This window comes from Mytilus californianus, unplaced genomic scaffold (genome assembly GCF_021869535.1).
Source record: "Mytilus californianus isolate M0D057914Y unplaced genomic scaffold, xbMytCali1.0.p SCAF_3, whole genome shotgun sequence".
Lineage (NCBI taxonomy): Eukaryota > Metazoa > Mollusca > Bivalvia > Mytilida > Mytilidae > Mytilus > Mytilus californianus.
This window is the reverse complement of record NW_026262679.1, coordinates 72,441,611-72,461,841: the sequence shown is the minus strand read 5'-3', so window position 1 is coordinate 72,461,841 and position 20,231 is coordinate 72,441,611. Positions and strand designations below refer to the sequence as shown.

General features: G+C 32.0%; 1 protein-coding gene across 7 annotated transcripts; it reads left to right on the top strand.

The window, feature by feature from the left end:
- Positions 1-6,211: 6,211 nt before the first annotated feature.
- On the top strand, positions 6,212-18,270 carry LOC127735029 (protein starmaker-like). 7 transcript variants are annotated; one of them, XM_052245115.1, is made up of 3 exons: positions 6,212-6,295; positions 7,955-8,029; positions 16,379-18,270. In XM_052245115.1, the coding sequence occupies exon 3, from the start codon at positions 16,412-16,414 to the stop codon at positions 18,077-18,079; it is 1,668 nt and encodes a 555-aa protein (XP_052101075.1). In that variant the 5' UTR covers positions 6,212-6,295; positions 7,955-8,029; positions 16,379-16,411; the 3' UTR covers positions 18,080-18,270. The 7 variants fall into 7 exon arrangements, with proteins under 7 accessions (XP_052101075.1, XP_052101071.1, XP_052101077.1 ...); XM_052245111.1 differs by lacking the exons at positions 6,212-6,295; positions 7,955-8,029 and adding an exon at positions 9,448-9,647; XM_052245117.1 differs by lacking the exons at positions 6,212-6,295; positions 7,955-8,029 and adding an exon at positions 9,478-9,498.
- Positions 18,271-20,231: the final 1,961 nt, after the last annotated feature.

Below are 20,231 nucleotides of genomic sequence, written 5' to 3'. Positions count from 1 at the left end.
TTATATATTTTTTTTTTTTCATTTATTTTTTTTAACCAGCATTGTTATAATATGTGATCTAGAATATTTATGAGCAATGTTTTTATATTAGCCTCACCCGATTAAAGACACTTTAAAAATTATTTTTTAAGGCCCAATCTCGCGGCCACTCTTGATAAACTTTGATATCAGATTACTTAAACATCACTTTCGACAAAACTCTAATGTCGATCAGGCTTGGAAATTGTACAGGTCAAATTTATTGCAGTCATACTAGTCTAGTGTTCATCATAGCGATTCAGCTTTTTGTGCAGAGAGGATTGAGGATTACAACGTCTCGGGGCACAGGGCTCCATCAGAATTTTATCGTTGGGCTCCAGGGTCTACATTATGGGCTCCCCGCTTCTTTTAATAATGTTTTGGTGCTCAGTGTTCTACTTATAGGGCTCCGGGTTTGGCTCCCAGCTGCGTCGGTACGAATCCGGGCTCAAGATTCGTGGGCTCCTATGAAACAGTGGAGCCCGTAATGTTACCACAGAGGAGGTGTAAAGCAAATAGGAATTTTGGTTTTTGAATGGTGTATTGTTAGGTCTAAACTGGTTTTGATTTATTAATTTGGAAACAAATCAAAAGTTCTAATTATGGCTTGTTAAATTGTTCAAACCACACGAGGCAGTTTGATAAGTTTAGGAAACTGGTTTCAATTTTGATGAAACAACAATTCGCTCTGTATTTTCTGTTTTCTGTTTTCTGTTTGCTATTTAGATATGCTGTGGATCAAAGAAAGCATATCATGGATGTAATAAAACGTGGAAACTTTTCAACTTAGCACTAAATATAGCAGAGTAAAATGGTTTTTCGACAACTTGAAATTATAACTTGAGGAATATTTCGCTCCTCAAACATTTATATTAACAGTCCAAAAAGTACCATTATCCTATACCGACTTTTAAAATAACAAATAACATCAATTAACTAAAGGAAATAACAATGGGAGATTTAACCTAAGAAAGTTCCAAGGCAAATATAGTGGGAACCCCCCCCCCCCCCCCCAAAAAAAAATATACATACACACATGTATATATAAAAATACTTCCAAAATTCTAAATTTTGAAACCCCAAAAAATAGTAAAAACGACAACAAAAACATAAGATGACAGCTTTGATTGAGATTACATAAAGATGTCATATTTTAAAATAGAATTCAAAAGTCAAAATAATGGATCCCTCAAACAGGTCTTACGTATGATTCGTCAAGCTTACGTATCTTTCGTCGAATTGTAAGAAAGCTCTATGATATAAATAAATTGTAATGACATATCTAATTGAATCTTGATTTTTAGAAAAAATAACAATATCAAAAATTGTATGAAAATTATCATATAAAAATAATCTTCTTCCTGTATGTTCACTGTGAGCTTTAAGTTTATCTATAAAGACCTTCTAGCCGCGTAATGTAAAGCAGAAAGAAAAAGGCACTGGTTATTGATAGATTGCATGGTTGTTACTTAGTTTTTTGAGGGGTTTTTTTTTGCCTCATGTTTACACCCTCCCACTATCTCGTCTTTATACTTATTCGTGAGACAATAAAACTAATAGAGGTTATGCATTAATATTAAATATCAACAAATAGTATAACTTTGGCGTAAGAATAGACTGAAAAGTAGAGCAAACTTCCAAAAGTGACAAGCAAACAAAAATATGTAGTCTAATAGTCTAGTAGTAAGTCAGTGTTCTCTGTCGTTTTCATCGTTTTCATTTCTATTGTTTGTGGAGGGGGACAAAACAACTATTGAAAGTAAGGTGGGCAAGTGTTCCCCTTCCCATCGGCTCCTACGCCCCTGGTACGACAATCGCTGGTATGAACTGGAAGAAAACAAATTATGTCGCGATAATAAAATTCTAAGACTGTGACAAACGTTACACTCCATTTACCCATTGACCTTGAAATAGTTTGGTTAAGCACTAGTCAAGTATGCATAAAATCAAATTTGGGTTTCCATTAATTATTAAAGTCACTAAAGTAAAACTGGTTTTTAAAAGATCAGTAAATAAATTGGTCACGGTTTTATGTCTTTCGTGTCCGTCAGTTATACAGTTTGCTGCTTCAATTATTGAAGAGTCATGGTCACTTTGGAGAGTGGACTCATTTACCGCATGATAACAAAGTCCTCGACATTTCAAACGTTACACTCCTTTTATTTATTGACCTTGAAATAGTCTGGTTAAGCAATAGTCAGTCAAGTATGTATATGATCGAATTTGGGTTTTCCATTTATTATAAAAGTCACTGAAGTAAGATTGGTTTTGAAAAGATAAGTAAATATATACATTGTATATTTTGTAAGTACATTTTCAGTACATCAAAATATTATTTTCATACAATTCAACTGGAAATTGCAGACGTCAACGTTATAAACATAAGTTCATGGTGGGTTTAAAACTTCCTATAAATACATCGAATTTTCATTGTCGTTAAATCATTTTAAATATTCCGTCAACCCATAAAGAATTAGTTTTGAGCAAGAAGGGGAATCCCCTTAAGTTCATAAAAGATTTTTTTATTAACTTTTTTTTTATATATATTGATTAACAAAATTAACGTACGACAATCCTAAGACCATCATAAGACACCTTCCGTGTAGTCCTAACTTTATGACCAGCTTTAAGAGACGTCTTAAGTTAGGACCACTTTGTGAAACCCACTTAGGACTAAGATATGTCGTCAGACAATCCTAAGACAGCTTTGTGAAACGGACCCCTGTGCTATATTGACAGTTTTCTGAGTTCAAAACATTTATTTATTAATCTAAATTGCAATAATTGTCAATACCTCTAGTATTTCTTGAGTAAAAAGCCAATTAAACTTGGCACATGTGTTTAACATTTCGAAATTTTTACAAATTTTATTATATAACTCTGTTCTCAAGAGATTATAAAGGGGACATTATATAAATAACACATAGCTGAGAGGGTGATAGAGCAGATTGTTACCCCGAGAAAACATTGTTAACCGCGGCGAAGCCAAGGTTGACAATGCCTTTTCGAGGGGTAACAATCTGCTCTATCACCCTTTCAGTTATGTGTTATTTACTTTATTTTACTGATTGTTCTGTTTTTAATGTCTGTTAAATTAAAAATTCCAAGAAATAAAATATGACGTTTTGTACATAACAGTCATCCCTATTTAGTAAAGCGCATAAATGATCAAGCGTCTCCGTGAAGGATAATAGAGTATTTGCCATGGGATAGAGTAAATTGTCTCCCTCGTATTAACCAATCAGAATCCCGCATTATGACACGAAGTATAATAATGACAAATAAAATGTTCTTCGTCTTCAACTTTTTCCCACGTGCATTTTTTACATAGTCTTTGTGATTTATCTATATAGTTTTTTGCACATCTATCCGTCTCTATTTTTAAGGGGTGTGCACTTAATCGGATCTTGCATAATGCTTGTCTATCTTTAAATTCGTTTTCTTTTCTATGCGTATCATAGATGTAATCATGTGATATACTATACTGGCAGTAAGAATAATTGATTGATGGTTGCTTGATGTCCAATGGCAAATAATTCACGCATATTCAGGGCGAGAACATACTAACAATAAATACAATAGGTAGGTTCTGTAATAGACGCCGTATAGAATGAAGATCGGAGAAATTTAGGACAAAAATTTTGCCTTGAAACAGGTCATAAACGGATCCCCCTCCTCCTCAAAGAGATGTTGTAATCGTTCTTAACGTGCATAGAGCGTGGTACTATCTATAAACGAGCCAAACGGACGCCCCACTTAGACAAGGGTTAAACTACCGGTCGGAAGAAGATCAAAATGACCATATTTCTATTCCCCGGTCCCCTGGGTTTAAGAGTAAGATAATATCATATGATACCTATGGTTTTATCCATGCGCCACTAGTTTTTAAAATACATAGTATTATTTGCGCCAAAAATAAAGTATACGATTGTGCCAATTAGAAAATGACTTCCCTCCTCCTTATTATATTAAATAGTGGCACTTCGGACAACATTTGAATATTCTAGTTGCAAATATTTCTTCTGTATCCAAGCAAAGAACTTCACAACCGAGAAACACAACGCCACTTTTAAAATCATTTACTAAAACAAAGTCTTAACCCCGCCGCATTTTTGCGCCTGTCCCAAGTCAGGAGCCTCTAGCCTTTGTTAGTCTTGTATTATTTTTAATTTTAGTTTCTTGTGTACAATTTGGAGTTTAGTATGGCGTTCATTATCACTGAACTAGTATATATATTTGTTTAGGGGCCAGCTGAAGGACGCCTCCGGGTGCGGGAATTTCTCGCTGCATTGAAGACCTGTTGGTGGCCTTCTGCTGTTGTCTGTTCTGTGGTCGGGTTGTTGTCTCTTTGACACATTCCCCATTTCCATTCTCAATTTTATCTTGATATTTATTTTTAACGATTCCATATTTATGTAAAATTTCCTACATCTCTTTTTGACTTTTTGATTGAGCTGGACTGAGTTTCCCATCTTTCTCTAAAATGGATTGTCTGATACTCTTCAAAATGAAATAACTCTGAACATAGATGATCTTATACTCTTATTTTTTAAAAAGTACTCACCTCTCATTTTAATTTTAAGCATATATTGTCCTATTCATTACATAAATTATACTTTTAAGGTACCTACATTTATTTATGATTATTTTGTATGATAAGTATGTGTAAAGGTAAATTGGAACAAATGATACATCTCACATATAAGAATTGGCGCAGAAGGATTGCTGCTTTCTGGACAACAATTGTGTTCATTACTTTTTACTATGGATGTCAACTCGGTGAACAATTACTAATCGAATACGTTTTGGTTTTATCGAGCGATACTCGAGTACTCTCTCAGGAATATATCTACAACACGGAAACACAAAAATACGTACTTTATATTCTGTGGTTTGTTGTTCAACGGACGAAAACCCATCTACATAAGTATCAGGGACAAGGAATTAAAAAAGTTTTTACGATAAAGATCGAAAGAAAAAGGGACTCGCACTAGCGTCATCATTTTTGTATCCTGTTATTTCTTAGGCCATTTTCTTTATACTAAATATTTTCAGCATCACTTTGTTCTCAGTTCCTCATTTTGTTTCCCGTCATTCTCTTTTCTACCAGCTCTATTCAGACCCTCATATATTAAACATTTTGAGCACAAAATTAAAAATGACCTCAACAGCGTAGCATCGAATTTAGAACCCGATTTTTTTTCTTCTGTGTAGTAGCTTGTGATTAAACACTGATTACTGAACGGATTGCATTTCCAACTAATATTTGAATTTTGAATACTGTATTTGACAGTGCTTAAGCACTGGATTTTACAGTAATGTAAAACGGGTACAGAGCATGACTTAGTACTTAGGAATACCATAATACAATAAATGATATATCTATTATTCATATTAACGTGTCATCCATGATATTGCTTTGTCCATGCATAATAAATAAGTTGATTATGAAATGCAAAAACAAAAATTAGTGAGTTAAACTATCAATCAATAAGACAATCAATGCAAATCAATGGCAAATTTTTCGGTAAAAATGAGATCTGATCTGTTCAATTTTAAAAATATCACACGTTTAACCTTCAACCCCACCAATTCATCTGTTTAAAGTCCGTTCTTTTGATAGTCTACTACAATTTATAATTCCAACTAATATAAATACTTCATGAAGTTTTCTTTTATCATTATGTATCTGAAATATATATCACATTGTTAGCACTACGACTAGGAGATTTCAATCAGAGCAGTCAAAGCCATGGTTTGAAGAGCCTCAATTTTTCCAACAGTAAACATTGAATATATTTTGTGAATTATAATGTATTTTGTAAATGTTAATGTTCATGTTTTAAGATGCATATTGACTGCTGGGTGATAATTTAGGGTAAAAAATAGGATAAGGAAAAGATGAACTCTGATTTTCGAAAAATACACCAGTTATATTCAAGGGAGATAAGTCGCAAATTAAATCCATGAAATCTATTTCAACCGACATTTTTAAATAATCTATGTACTTAAACTTTTACATTCATATAAATAGATCAATGTATGAAACTTACTGAAGTGTGTTACCACACATCTACGAATAAGCTGGGGTTTTTACTACAGCGTATTCATCTTAATATGGGAATTCCATAATCAAACAGCATAACACTATATAATAAAAATGTAATTAAATTGAAGTAAACTCGTTTTATATTATATACTTCAGACGGAATTGTAATTATAAGAATGCTTTGCAATTAACCTTAGTACGAAATACTTTGGTGTGGACCTCAGAAAGGTAAGATAAATGTCAAACAAAAACTTTCAGTTAAAGGCGCATTTTAATATTTGCCATTGGACATAATTCAGCTGTCTTACTAGTAACTGATGAATGTCCATAAAAACGGTTTCAATAGAACAAGCAACTGAAAAACTGAGTCATGGACTTACTGCAATAAACTACTGTTTGTCAGAAGGTTGTTCGTCAACCTACATGTATTTTATGAGGTTTTGAGATTATTGATAAAACGTTTAATTATTTAAAAGGGATTCTTGAGTATTTTTTTGTGTTTCGCCATTTGCTTGTCTATTCATATCAAAATTGCAGGATATGTGTATTTTATACAACGAAACGTTCCACCTTCATTGTCGAGCCTGCGAAATTTATGTTGCGAAATAAAAGCGATACATATATTGATCTTACATTCCGTCGTCGGCGGCGTCAACATTAAGGTTCAGTCTGTGGTCAAAGTTTTTTTTAGACATCAATAACTTTGTAAAACCGTCATGGAATTTTTATGAAATTTGAACAGGAGCTGTATTTTGACCAGAGCAAAATTTGAAAATATTTTTTTATTCTTCAGTTTTCCATATTTTACTGATAAATGGACTTAGTATTTTGCTGGTAACATTAAGATAAACGCTGAAGTTTTTCAGTCATCAACATTGTCAAACCTTAATGGAATTTATAAAATTTTGACAGAAACTTTACTGTAACCATAAGGCATTGTCCAGGGCAAAGTTTTGAAAATATTTTGTTTCCCATTTCAGTATTTTACTGATAGATCGGTTAACACTTTTGCAGTTAACATTTCCCTTCAGTATGGGATTAATTTTTTTACATGCTAAATTTGTATCTTTCTAGATGGAATGTCGAACAGAAGCTAATCTTCAAGATCAAAAAATGGTATCTCAAGAAGAAAAATAATAATTTGTAACCCCCCTCTCTTTCTATAATTAATGATAAATGGACTAACTTTTTACAGTCAACATTACACTTTTACACTGACAGCAGCAATCGCAGGCGAACCTTTCACGATTTTTTTTTCAAATGAATACTTTAATTTGAAGGAATTGCGACATTCAAGAAATTGATCTATGTGTATTTAAATGACAAAATTCAACACTCATGTAGCCTTGCAAGGCTATAGCCATTATCTACTAAATCTCTTCAATTAAAGTGTTCCACTGACGATTTCTTTTGTAAAAGTAATGTAACTTCTTCAGAACATATCAATATAGAATGCAAGAATCCTTTACGTAGAAAGGAAATGGGGAATCATTAACTGTTTATTTACACAAATTTCTTCACATGTTTAAATTCAAGACAATTAAATTGCAATGTTCTATAAAATGCCAGACTATATGCAAATATAAGCATCGATTTCAATTTTAAGCATATAATTGAACCTATGTTGATATTCATTAACTGGCTATGGTTTTTAGTAATGTAAAGTTTTAACACCACCGAAGATTGTTAAGGACTGTAACGGCTAAAAGTCTTGTAATAATTGATTGTTTGATGCAAGCAGAGACATATATATGTCTCATATATGTCTCTGATGCAAGTCATTTAATGATCAAGTCGAAAAAATTGGATATAAATTTGGAAATCAAGACATCATTTACAAAGGGACCATAATTAGATACATTTATTTAAAATAATCTCGTTTTGCAGTCCAGTTACCCAGTGATGTAAAGAACATATTCGATTGATTTTCTACATGGATATTGATTCCAACGCAATACCTTGGTAAGACTAAACACTTATATGTTTACTATTAGTACATGTAACAGTAAAGGCACAACATAAGATAGTTGACATTAATGCTGCGTAAAATCGCCTCAAACACTTTTAGACTAATTGAAATTTGGTGTCGATTTAAGATTTTCATTCGTATCTATTGAATTTTTTATTTGAATAGACTTAAACCGAATATGTATAGAGAATATTATATGGCACTTTCAATATCACACCCGTATCAATCCGAGACACCAATATAATCATGAGAGCTCTGCTCGAAGGATTATATTGGTTGAGGGTTGATACGGTGTGTGATATTGAAAAAGCCATATCATATACACTTTATTATATACTTTAAACAACTCATAGACAGTACAAATTCTTCGGTATAAATTTCAAAGTTTGCTACCGTTGACGAGGGGCCTGATGGGTTATTTTCGTTCTTCGTGATCGGCGCATTTTCGCTATCGTGATCCGTTTTTCTACAGATTTCTACTCTTTTTATATTTTCGTGATCCGTGATCATGGAAATTTATTTTCTGTGAATCGTGATGAGACCCCCCCCCCCCCCCCCCCCCCCCCCCCCCCCCCCATCAGGCCCCTCCTACATCACCACCGTCAACATCGTCAATCTTTGAAAAAGTAGCGCTTTGGCGTAATGACATGACGTCATACAAATAAGGGGTTTGATAAAGCCTTTGCAACCGTGCTGATATCGATATCATCACGGGTGGCTGATACAGCACGCTTGCCAATGATTGTATTACACATACAATGTATCTGTATTTACTACTAAGTATATAATAAAGTCATTTATATACCACTCACCACGAAACTTGGTCGATTATAACGGTGTAGAATTATTAGAGTTAGACTAGACTCGGAAAATTTATATATTGTAATATAAACGTTGAGTGTGCACTTGCATCATTGATAATGAGAATGGGTACCTCTGTACTATTTTTTTGCGAATCTGTTTTTATTGGTTGCTGTCTTTAACTGTAATAATAACTTTTGATATTGTAATACTTTTTGTATTAACACAATTTTCTTTGAAGTGTTTTCATAACTTATCAAAAACAATTTAACCATTAGTTGATTTTATGATGCTGTTCTGTTGACTTTCCTTATTTAGACATACAATGTTGTATATATATTGACCATTGCCATTTATATATTTATTTTCAATTTGACAAACAAAAAGAAACCAATTAAATGCATTATTTTGGTAATTAAGAACTATTGATTTCATTTAAACAGTTTGATTTAAATACCAACATGTTTAGTTTCGCACAAATATATCAATAACTAACAGTCATTTATTATTGATATTACTTATATATTTCTTGCTATGAAACATTTCCGAATAGGTAATTATAACAGATTGTTCGGAATTAGAAAATAGATCCAGTTGTTCATCCGTAACCTTATTTAAAATCCACAGTTAAAGTAATTTTTACAGTTGGGCGATATTGGAGGTGAATTTACTTATAATTTCTATCTTATTGTTTGGTAAACATATTTTCTTGTAAAATGGAATGTACTGGCGTTAATGAATCGTGATGTTTATTTGGAAAAAAAATTTAAAACAAATCTCGGAGAAAATCAGGAATCTGTAAACAAAAGTGTAAGTATTTTTTTCATCTCCAGTCTTTGTATTTTTATATTTTTGTAATTTAAACATTTTCATGTTTTTTTTTTTTTTAATTTAAACACGAAATTGTACATAATTTGATACCCCATTTAAATAAAACTTATTGATGTAACAAAACTTTCCAACGGATAATGATAAATAAACATGAAATATGAGCAACAGGATACATCATTTCGTTTTAAAATTCATGAATACGTCTCAATCATGTTTTAATTTGTTTTAAACTGGATTCATAAAATTATTTTTGAGGCCAGTTAGTTGTGATTTCAAATGATGTATTAAACTCTAATGTTAACAATTTAGGGAACGTATATTAACGTGTAAGTTGTTTTTTTTCTTTTTATTATAACATTTCTATACCTTTGGACCTGTGGTATACATATATATATATAAGTTGCGTATTGCATAGTCATTCGTAAAATTAATTTTGATATTAAAGTTAACATTTAGAACTTATTTAAGTTCGATGCGATTTGGAGTTAAGCATTTACATGGAATAGACACATTTGGCGGATACCTAGGACTACAGACGTAATTTATTTGCTGAATTGTAAGGGAAAGGGATGCTTTTTTAAATTTTATTCGCAGTCACATTGCCATGATCCAGTTACATTTTTCACAAGTGTTTTCTCTACCTTGTTTTACAATAAGTGTATTGCCTTTGTTTTTGATGCCTTGTTCTTTACCCTGATTTAAATACTATACTAAGCGGACACAAATTCAATTAGATATTTGGTAAAAGGCTAGCTATATTTTTATATTTCCTATTCTACATATTTCTCTGATTTTAAAAACACATCACACTATGAAAATCCTCATGTTGTCAATAGAGACCATAAACAAACATCTAACGGGTATTACAAAGGAAAAGAACAAAGTATTTTTATTTTGTCAATTTTAATTTAATCCTTAATATGATATATTCTTGTAAGAATTATGTCAATATTGTTTTGACTTTTGAAATAGTTATTTCATAATTCGTATTCGTTTAAAATGTTTATAGATTAAAGGTTAATATTAATTAATACCTATATATAGGTCATCTTTGATTACATTAATCTAAATATGCAATTTAACCCAAATAATTAATTCGTCGACTCGTTTTGGCCACTTTATCGAGGACACACTAAAAACGGGATCTGACCTTATTCGAAATGCTTGCAAATTATCATTAATATGAGGGTAAAGATGAGGGTTTACAGAATAGAGGATGATGGGCAAAAAATATAAAGAATAGAGAAAAATGGACTAAAAAAATAAAGAATAGAGAATAATTGGGTGCTAAAATATAAAAAATAGAGAATAATGAGCAAAACGTATAAAGAATAGAGAAAAATAGCCTAGAAAATTAAAGAATACAGAACTGCAGGATCCCCAAACAAGACCCTTTAATATCGTCAAAAAAAAAAAAATAATACGGGAAATGCGTGTCGAATCCAGATCCTGCGAATTTCGGGCCGCGAATTTCTTTATTAAACTAATTAACTTCATTGGTCCTAAAAATGACAAAAAATGGTAACATCGTTTTTACGCGTGTCTTTCGAAAGAACATATAACTGTGTAAAGTTTGTGAACGAACACTGAACATTCTACATTCTAAAAGTGTTCAAAATTAAAGTTTATATAATAGAAAAATAGAATGTTATTGAAAAGAAAATTATGTTTTCATCAAAGTCTAGTACACAATTTTTTATTTTGTTAGTCGGGTTTATTAATTCATTTTAATCTCATTCTAAATTAGTCTTTTTGTTGGAAGATTGAAAGATTTAAATATCAAAAAGTGTATTCACAAAACTCTTTGTCAGTGTTATTGGTATTGAATATGAGAATATTTATCAAAATGAATTACTACTAAGCTGATGGTGTTAAATTTCGTCACTATAGTTCTAGAATGTAATGAATGCATACGTTCTCTTTTATGTAACGGTTAGTCTATGAAAAGGAACTCAACGGTATATACGTCAATCAAACATAATGTACTATGAAACGTAGAAGGCAAATTCAAGCAATTTGATTGGACGAGGAGTTGTAAGTATGTGCTAAATTCGAGAGCCAGTTAGTGACCGAAAATATATCAGAGAACAAATAAATTGAATTCAATTAACATAAGTGTTATAAATAAATCATTTTATCGTTACCATAGGTCATTTCTGATGATGCATTATTCTATTATAAAAAAAAAACAGTAGAAATAATGCATATTTACACTTTCTTTTATGTGAGTAGTATAGAAATTGTTGTTTTATTGGTACCAGAGAACATCTTTGAAATCCCTAGCATACGTATTTTATAAATTTTTTCTTCAACTTCAAAATTCTGGTTCAGACATTGTCAACTGATATGTATACGCGTAGTAATTGTATGAAATTTATTGGAACTATAAATGAACACAGAATTTCATTGATAGACTGCTTAGTTATGAATTGTCATTGGTCTTATGTTGAACCACTGCAGAGAAATATAACACAATGTCTCTAGTTAAAACTCATTTCATTTTATCGAAATTTTTTCCTCAGTATGCACGTGTAATTCATATTTACTTTCAACTGGGATAATTATCCTTTTTAAAACCTTTTATGCAATATTTGTAAGTTATTTAAGACGGCGTGCATATAACTGAGTCTACAAACGTAGTTCGTCTTCAAAATACTGAAATCATTTACGACGTCGACATGTTTTCCTCAGAAAACAAACGCGTAACAAAAACACTGGACACTAAGTTTATCACATAACTTTAAACATAAACGTTAAACATAAACGTTAAACATATTTCTTTTTTTTCGAACAACAAAGTGCAGCAAATACACATTCCGGAAATATAAATAAATATATGCTAAGAGCAGTCTAACGGAAATAATAAGCGACTATGTCGTGGACCCTATTCAGAAAATAGCGTTAAAACGTCATCTCTTTAAATCGTAACATAATAGCTGGACATTTAACATTTTCGGGTGTTCAGCCTGGACTATCGAATCATTCAGATTTTTCAGATTTTTTTAAACCTCTTGTTATGCACATATGGGATATCAAGATATTTCGAAATTAAAAAATAGCAATTACATATTTTTCTTACCGATTCTTACATTTTCGAATATAAATCCTTCCAAATTACTACTTCTTACACATAAAGAACTACATTCAAAACTCATCTTCCAAGGCCGTTTTTGAATTTTGTTGCATTGAATTTCGTCTGACGTTATAGTCCGAATCCGAAAAATTCTATTATAAGAAAATGCGGGAAAATATGTTGAATTTGTATAAATTTTAGGTCAAAAACTCTATTTTATGCTTATTCAATGTTACAAGTTTCACCTATTTTTGCCGTTTTCTCTATGGTGGTTTCATACTTTATAGATTTAATTTTGATAACCTTACTAGTAATGTGGATTTTAATGGCTAGCATTCAATATTTTATCATAAAAAAAACTTCCTATTCAAAAGATATTTTAAACACGGTTGTATAAAAATACTTTTAAAAGAGCATTTACAGTTGCCGTCAACTTTGTGCACGCCGTCAAAGCAATTCAATTGTCAAAGTATTTCTATTCCTTATGTAAGATTAATTTATAGTTTTATACAAACGTGTCTTAAATAATCTGTCATCCATTATCTTCTTTGTTAATCGCTGAAAAACTGTATATTTGTTTAATAGCCTTTCAATAATCTCGTATCTATTATGGAATTTTTACCTAGCAAAATTCTGAATTCAATCATGTTTTATGAATTCATTCGAACTGACAACATCCACCTTATTTGTCAAATTACACGTTTTTCATTCATGAAATCCTTAAATCGTTTACTGTTGCATTTGATAAATGTCACTGAATGTTAAGCCATCAACAATCATTTGTTGCATTGAACTTGTGTCTAATACTACCAGTGAATTTAAACGTCATAGTGCTCTCAGCCAAGTGACTAGGTCTAAATCGTTGTCTATCGTTGGCATTACCAGTTTTTGCAACTGGTTGTGTTACATCTCGCTATTATCGTCATTCAAGGTACCAGTCTTCCGGTTACAAAAAGGCGTCATTACATTTAGGTGAAATGATAATATTAAATGTATTTAATGAAGTCATGACGTCAAAGAATTTCCCATAATGCAATTATTGCATATAAATAAAAAAAACTACTATACCAATTGAATAAAAAGTATTGCATTCAAATGACATTTTATACCAATTGAATAAAAAATATTGCATTTGAACGAAAATTATACCATTTGAAAGAAAAATTATACCATTTGAATGAAAAATTATACCATCTGAATAAAAAATATTGCATTTAAATGAAAAAATATACCATTCAAATAAAAAAATATTGCATTTAAATGAAGAAGTATACCAATTGAATAAGAAATATTGCATTTAAATGAAAAATATCAAATTTTTGCAACCAATACCATGCCATAAATATCAGCAAAGAAGGTTTAAAGTACAAGCAATGTATTCATAATTTTATGTCAGTAAAATTGCGTACAAATATTTCAAATACTAGTAGTATATTAATCACCTCTCCTTGTGTTTCAGAACAATGGCTGTTGAGTATTTCTGAAGGGGATTTTTTGTCTGAAATATACTGATTAAACACACACATTCATCTCGGGTTCATGAATCTGATTAAAATTCAGATCAATCTTAACTCGCGTCCTCGTATATACGCGGATAACAAAATCGGAAATCTATATTTTAATTAGATTGGGGTTCGTGAGTCTGTTTTGTTGGAACATTTCACTACATAAAGGGAGGCGAAAGATACCCAAGGGATATTTAAAGTCATAAATCGAAAACAAAGTGACAATGCTATGACAAAACGCGAAAAACGACGAAAAGACAAACCACACGTACACAAATCACAACATAGAAAACTGAAGACTGAACAACACGAACCCCACAAAAAACCGGGGTGATCTCGATTAATATACGATTAAACAAGTAGTTCATGTCACTTCGAGCCAAATGGCAGTTCATGGACATAAATAATGCCATTTGTTAAATAAACCCTAGATTTTGTGTTTTATTTGTCTTGATTCATTCTTAGTATATCTTGACGGAAGATGAATGTAATAAATGCACTTGAGAACAAAAGGGATAACGAGTGAGGGATTGAACAAAAAATCCCATGAAGTAGTTTCTAGAAGTTAATTATCCGAGATATAGATGCTGGAATTGTCTTTAGCATCTTGGTTGGTCACGAGTCTTTGAAATGAAATCAACAAAGAAAACTTAAGTAGTTGATCATTCAGCAGAAGCTTAGTTTTAATTATCTAAGAAGACGGGTATATATATATATATATATGCAAATGACCGACGGACGAAGATGAAAATCAAACTATCTCGTTAAATTTTCTGAACAATAAACAATAAACGGGTCCATGATCAATTACCGGCGTCACGTTAAATAGGCAGGACTTTATATAAATAAAATATTCTAGTAAACATATATCAAATTCCCACAACTGTACATATTGACTTATATATTTAACGAAATGATCTTTGTCGTTCAATTTCACCGATTAATTCATTTAAATATAAAGGATAAAAGCAATTTCATATTTGTAAAAAGAATTTAATTTAATCCATGTATAAGACTAATCCTAATCAAGTATATACTTTCACCGTAACAGTTGTCTATGCATGTTGTCAGTGGTGGAAAATGTCCAAATTAGTTTTAGATAAATATTACGCATTTCTTATAATGGTAAGTTATACTTATTTGAGAAATTATATAAGACTTAGAGTTCAATTGTTCAAGAGATGTAATGTGTGGCCAATTTCTCTTGTCGTCAGTGTAGAAAGGCCATTTTGAAAAGGACTAAATTTTAACATCCATATGTTCATTCTGAGGGTCTGGCGAAATTGTGTCATACCTATCTAAAAAATAAAGAAGTTATAAATGCTTACAGATGACAAAAAAAACATCGCAATTTTAAAAGAATGTTCTCAATTTCGAGTTCACTTGTAAATAATAGTCATCAAAATTACAATACACAAGTTTGAACTCAAACTTACCATAAAATATAATAAATAGAAAACGATTAATTTGTTCAATGAAAAACATTTGCAAAAGCGGAGAGTGTAAAGATTAAGAAAATCTTACCAAGTATATGTGTAGGTAAGTTGTAAAATACCGTGTTATTAAACAAAGGGATCAAATTTATTTTGCAGAAAATGGTGACAAAAATCGGCACCCAATTTCGAAGATGAGAATGTATACTGTTCAAATATGTGCGAAGAAATTACATATTTCAATTAGACCAGGTTTATGTTACATTAACAAGTTTTAAGTTCAAACACCGATTTTATTTTAAATGTTTTATGCCTTTTAACGTTTCTTTTGTAGACTGGTTCTCCTTATTTTTATAGTACTCGTATTTATTAGACTAAAAGAAAGGTCATTTCAAACCAAAACAATTAAAGAAGTGGTTCTGGGTGTACTTCAATGAAAAATTCTACAAAAACATGTATTTGCAACACGATGATTTTTTGCGAAACAGTGTGTAAGACTGAATTATGACGATATTGATAATTATGTACAATCAAAAATGGCTTATATGTAAATAATCAATTTTTAGTTTCAGGTTTTGTCACCTCAAGATATTGTCACTGTCTCTGTCACTGAAACAATTTATAGGGGGCAGAAGTAGAGTTATATAACTGCACCTTTATATCTGCACCATTTTTAATGTCATGCATATCTTTTTACAGATTACAGTAGCATAAGAATAAGTCAAGTATCCAATGGCGGAATCAACATCACCATTACCGCCATCTAACAGAAATACAGGACGAGATACAAATCAAGAGTCTGAGATGGATGACCGAGATATATTTGATACTCCTAGGGAGGAAATAGACGAGGGAGACATTATCGAAAGTAAAACAGATGAACAGACAAACGGGAATGACACTTCTCGTTCAAGAACTTCACGAACAAACGGAAATGACACTTCTCGTTCAAGAACTTCACCAACAAACGGGAATGACACTTCTCGTTCAAGAACTTCACCAACAATCGGGAATGACACTTCTCGTTCAAGAACTTCACCAACAAACGGGAATGACACCTCTCGTTCCAGAACTTCACAAACAAACGGAAATGACACTTCTCATTCAAGAACTTCACAAACAAAACCACGGATGATTGATTCAGAAACTGAAGACACCAGTGGAAAAGACACATCACACCGAAACAACTTTGAAAATAAAATTAAAGATGAAAGAAATAATGCCACGGTTCATTCAAAAAAAGAGACAGAGCGAAATAAATATTCAAAGGAAGAATTATTAGATGGAAATAATACAACACTTTCAAACCAGAATAATAAAAAAGAAGAAATTGTGAAATCTGAAGAATATGACGACGAAAACGAGAACGACACGTCACGTTCTGAAAGTTTTGCAAATGTCCAGAAGTTAGAAAAAGAAAAAGAATCAGTTTCAAATGATGGAAACATTAAAAATGACTCCAAGCAACCGACATTTTCCGAAAATCAAAAAGAAAACAAGGACAGCTTAAAGAGTCCTTCACGAGGATCAATAAAGATTAAAAATGTAACTTCATCAGCTAGTGAAAAAAATTCTGACAGTGATAGATATACCGATAGCGAGACGACAGGCGGTAAATCGTCATTAAGTGAGCATACGCCAAGAAGCCAGACAAAAAAGTCGGAAAAGAAACCAAAACGTAGTTTGAAGTCTCCTAAACCTACAAAATCCAAAAGTATTCTGAAAACTGAAGAATCCAAGCCTCATAAACATCTAGCCTTCATGGCATCTTTAGTTGACGATGGAACTTCTCCCCGCCATCCGACAAGAGGCAGTGGTGAAAGTGCTGTCGTTTCATTGCCAGCAATAAACCGACAAAATGTTATAAACAAGGTATACGTGGATGACACAGATAAAATAGTAAACAAATATCCTAAACGTGACAAGGATTTTAAGTTGGAATTTGTATATGACCTAAGGCCAAAATATCCGTCTTGGTATGAACCTGAAAAAAGGTTGAGTCGCCGAGAAGAAAAAGTCTTCAGCGATATTTCTGGCGTATATGCAGATTATAAACAACAGGACGAACGCCATCTGTCGAAGACAAAGACAATGGACGATAGAGTGAAAAAGCTTGAGAAATTAAAGAAAGAGGAACTCAAAGCGAGAAGAAAGAAGAAATTAGCAACAGCTTATGAACAATATGAACAGTTAAAAGAGGTTCGCGAAAAATTCGATATCATGTGTTGGTATCGTAACCAAACGCAATATATTACTCCAAGAGTTTTAGAACATGAAAAATTGAGCCGACATCTCTATGGACTTCCAGAATCTTTAAAAGAACAAGAAAAATTGATAAAAAATCTGAAACGCAAAACAAAGAAACGGCAGAAGAATGGAAATCGAATTAACAGTCATTGATAAATAAATTCAATTCAATTCAGTCTACATGTGTATGAACACAATACTAAGAATGGGAACTGCCATGATTTTGCAAAATACACACTTTTAATTTAATATTCTTTGATATCTATAGTTGTTCTTATATTGGTACATTTTGCATTTATAAGTGGATATTTATATAAATAAGCGGACGTCAAAGGGGACTTGGATTTTGTGTATTGTTAATCTTTTGTAGCTATCTCATTACAAGGAGGGATACGTATTTATACAAACATACAATAATGTTGATCAACTTTTGATTTTAAGCCAAGTGTATTTAAGATCAGCCTGTAAAATTAGGTATCTTATAGGATCGTATACTAAACCAGTGAGGTGAATTAAGTGATCACAGATACCCCTGCCCTTAGTAACTGAGATCATAATTTTGTTTAGTAGTCCAAAACATTCCATCAAAATTTTTATTAATTTCAAAAAGCGGTACCTATTTATCATTTGGAAACCGCAAAATCCTGTCCTCTTTTCCCCGAATGTGACATCGCCGAATAAGACTTATCATCGAGTTTATATTAACATTAGCAACACGACGGGTGCCACACGTGGAGCAGGATCTACTCACTCTTCCGGAGCACCTGCGTTACGCCGGGTTTTCGGTGTGATTCCTTTGGCTCAGTCTTTAGTTTTCTATGTTGTGTTTTGTATAGGTGTTGTTTGTCTATTCAATACAAACATTGGTCGTTTTTCGTTTTAAGTCAACTTTTGAGTTTAAATATCCACATGTCTGCTTCTTTTTTATCATCTGGAAACCGACAAAATTTAGAATCTTTCCAACAATCAAGTATCATAACTATGATATAAAGTGAAAACGACGAAAATAGAACTTAACCTGTCTTTAGTGGTCCAAAAATTCCATTAAAATTTTCAATTTCAAAACACAGTTCTCTAATTATTATCTAGAATTCAAAAGTGTGACAGACGGACATGATGATTCCTATACATCCCGTCTCCGTCGAGCGGGTGTATTAAAAATATGAGACACCATTTTACATTATCATGCACATAAAACAAATTGCTTGCCTTCACATATGACTACACGACCATCGGTGAATTTCTTTAGCCTTCGATACGGGCAAAAGGCTTTATTCTAAATAAGCATTTACATTTTATAACTTTGATCCAAAACTAAAGTTGCAACTCCTACAGTCAATATTAAATCCTAGATGGTTTTGCTTATTATGTTTTTCCACCTTTCCATGGAAAGACCATTTGATTTTTCCGGTTGTTTAGTTTTTTCCGACACTTTTGTTTGTGAAATGCTGCTTTTGTTTCGCTACATGTTGATAAGATATTCGGTATATGATATTGAACAGTTATTGCGTTTATGAAACTCACCGTTTTTAACCGAACAATTTTCCATATTGGAACGAACTTGCGTGGCACTCTCTCTACACGAGTCATCGGACTTAACGTCCTAATTCTGAACGGACGTGGCTGCGTACTTATCCATCCCGCAAAGCAAAACGGATGCATTACTTTAGAAAGGGTTTTACTGCCGGTCGGAAGAGTACAAAACTGACCGTATTTATATTCCCTAGGCACCTTTGGGATAGAAGGAAATAACAAATATATAACAATATAATAAGTACAGAAAATTTCATGAGGAGAGATTCTTAAGAGATCCAAAAAGAAGAGAGTAACTTATGCATGGAATGATAAATGTTAAAAGATCAAAATATTTTGAAATTATCCACTAGCTTTTTTTTTCAGCAAACAAAACTCGCACGAGGAGTCGCTAAATGGATACTCAACGCTATCGTGTAGCAAATCATCCAGCTTAATAAGGGTATATGTAAGTAAAATTTTTGTTTAAAAAAATTTCTGAATCATCGTTTTTATCTGATTTGTCCCATCTCTAAGACATAGACCATTCATCTTTCATGGGTGTTGCTGGATAGAGGGGCATGTTTTTTTCTAGAGACAACCATATATTTTTCAACTCTTGCAATACAAGTTCAAAATTTTTTTATAAATCTATTTTGATTTAAATCAAACATTTTTATTATCACTTCCCTTTTACAACAATAAAAAAGGGGAATAGGATCAGTTTTCCATGAATTTATATCTAAATAGGGTCATTTTGTAAAAGTCCCCCAATCTTTACTAAAACTCATAT

Excerpts from the sequence above, each read along its gene's own strand:
- LOC127735029 (XM_052245115.1), top strand. The coding sequence starts at position 16,412 with ATGGCGGAATCAACATCACCATTACCGCCATCTAACAGAAATACAGGA.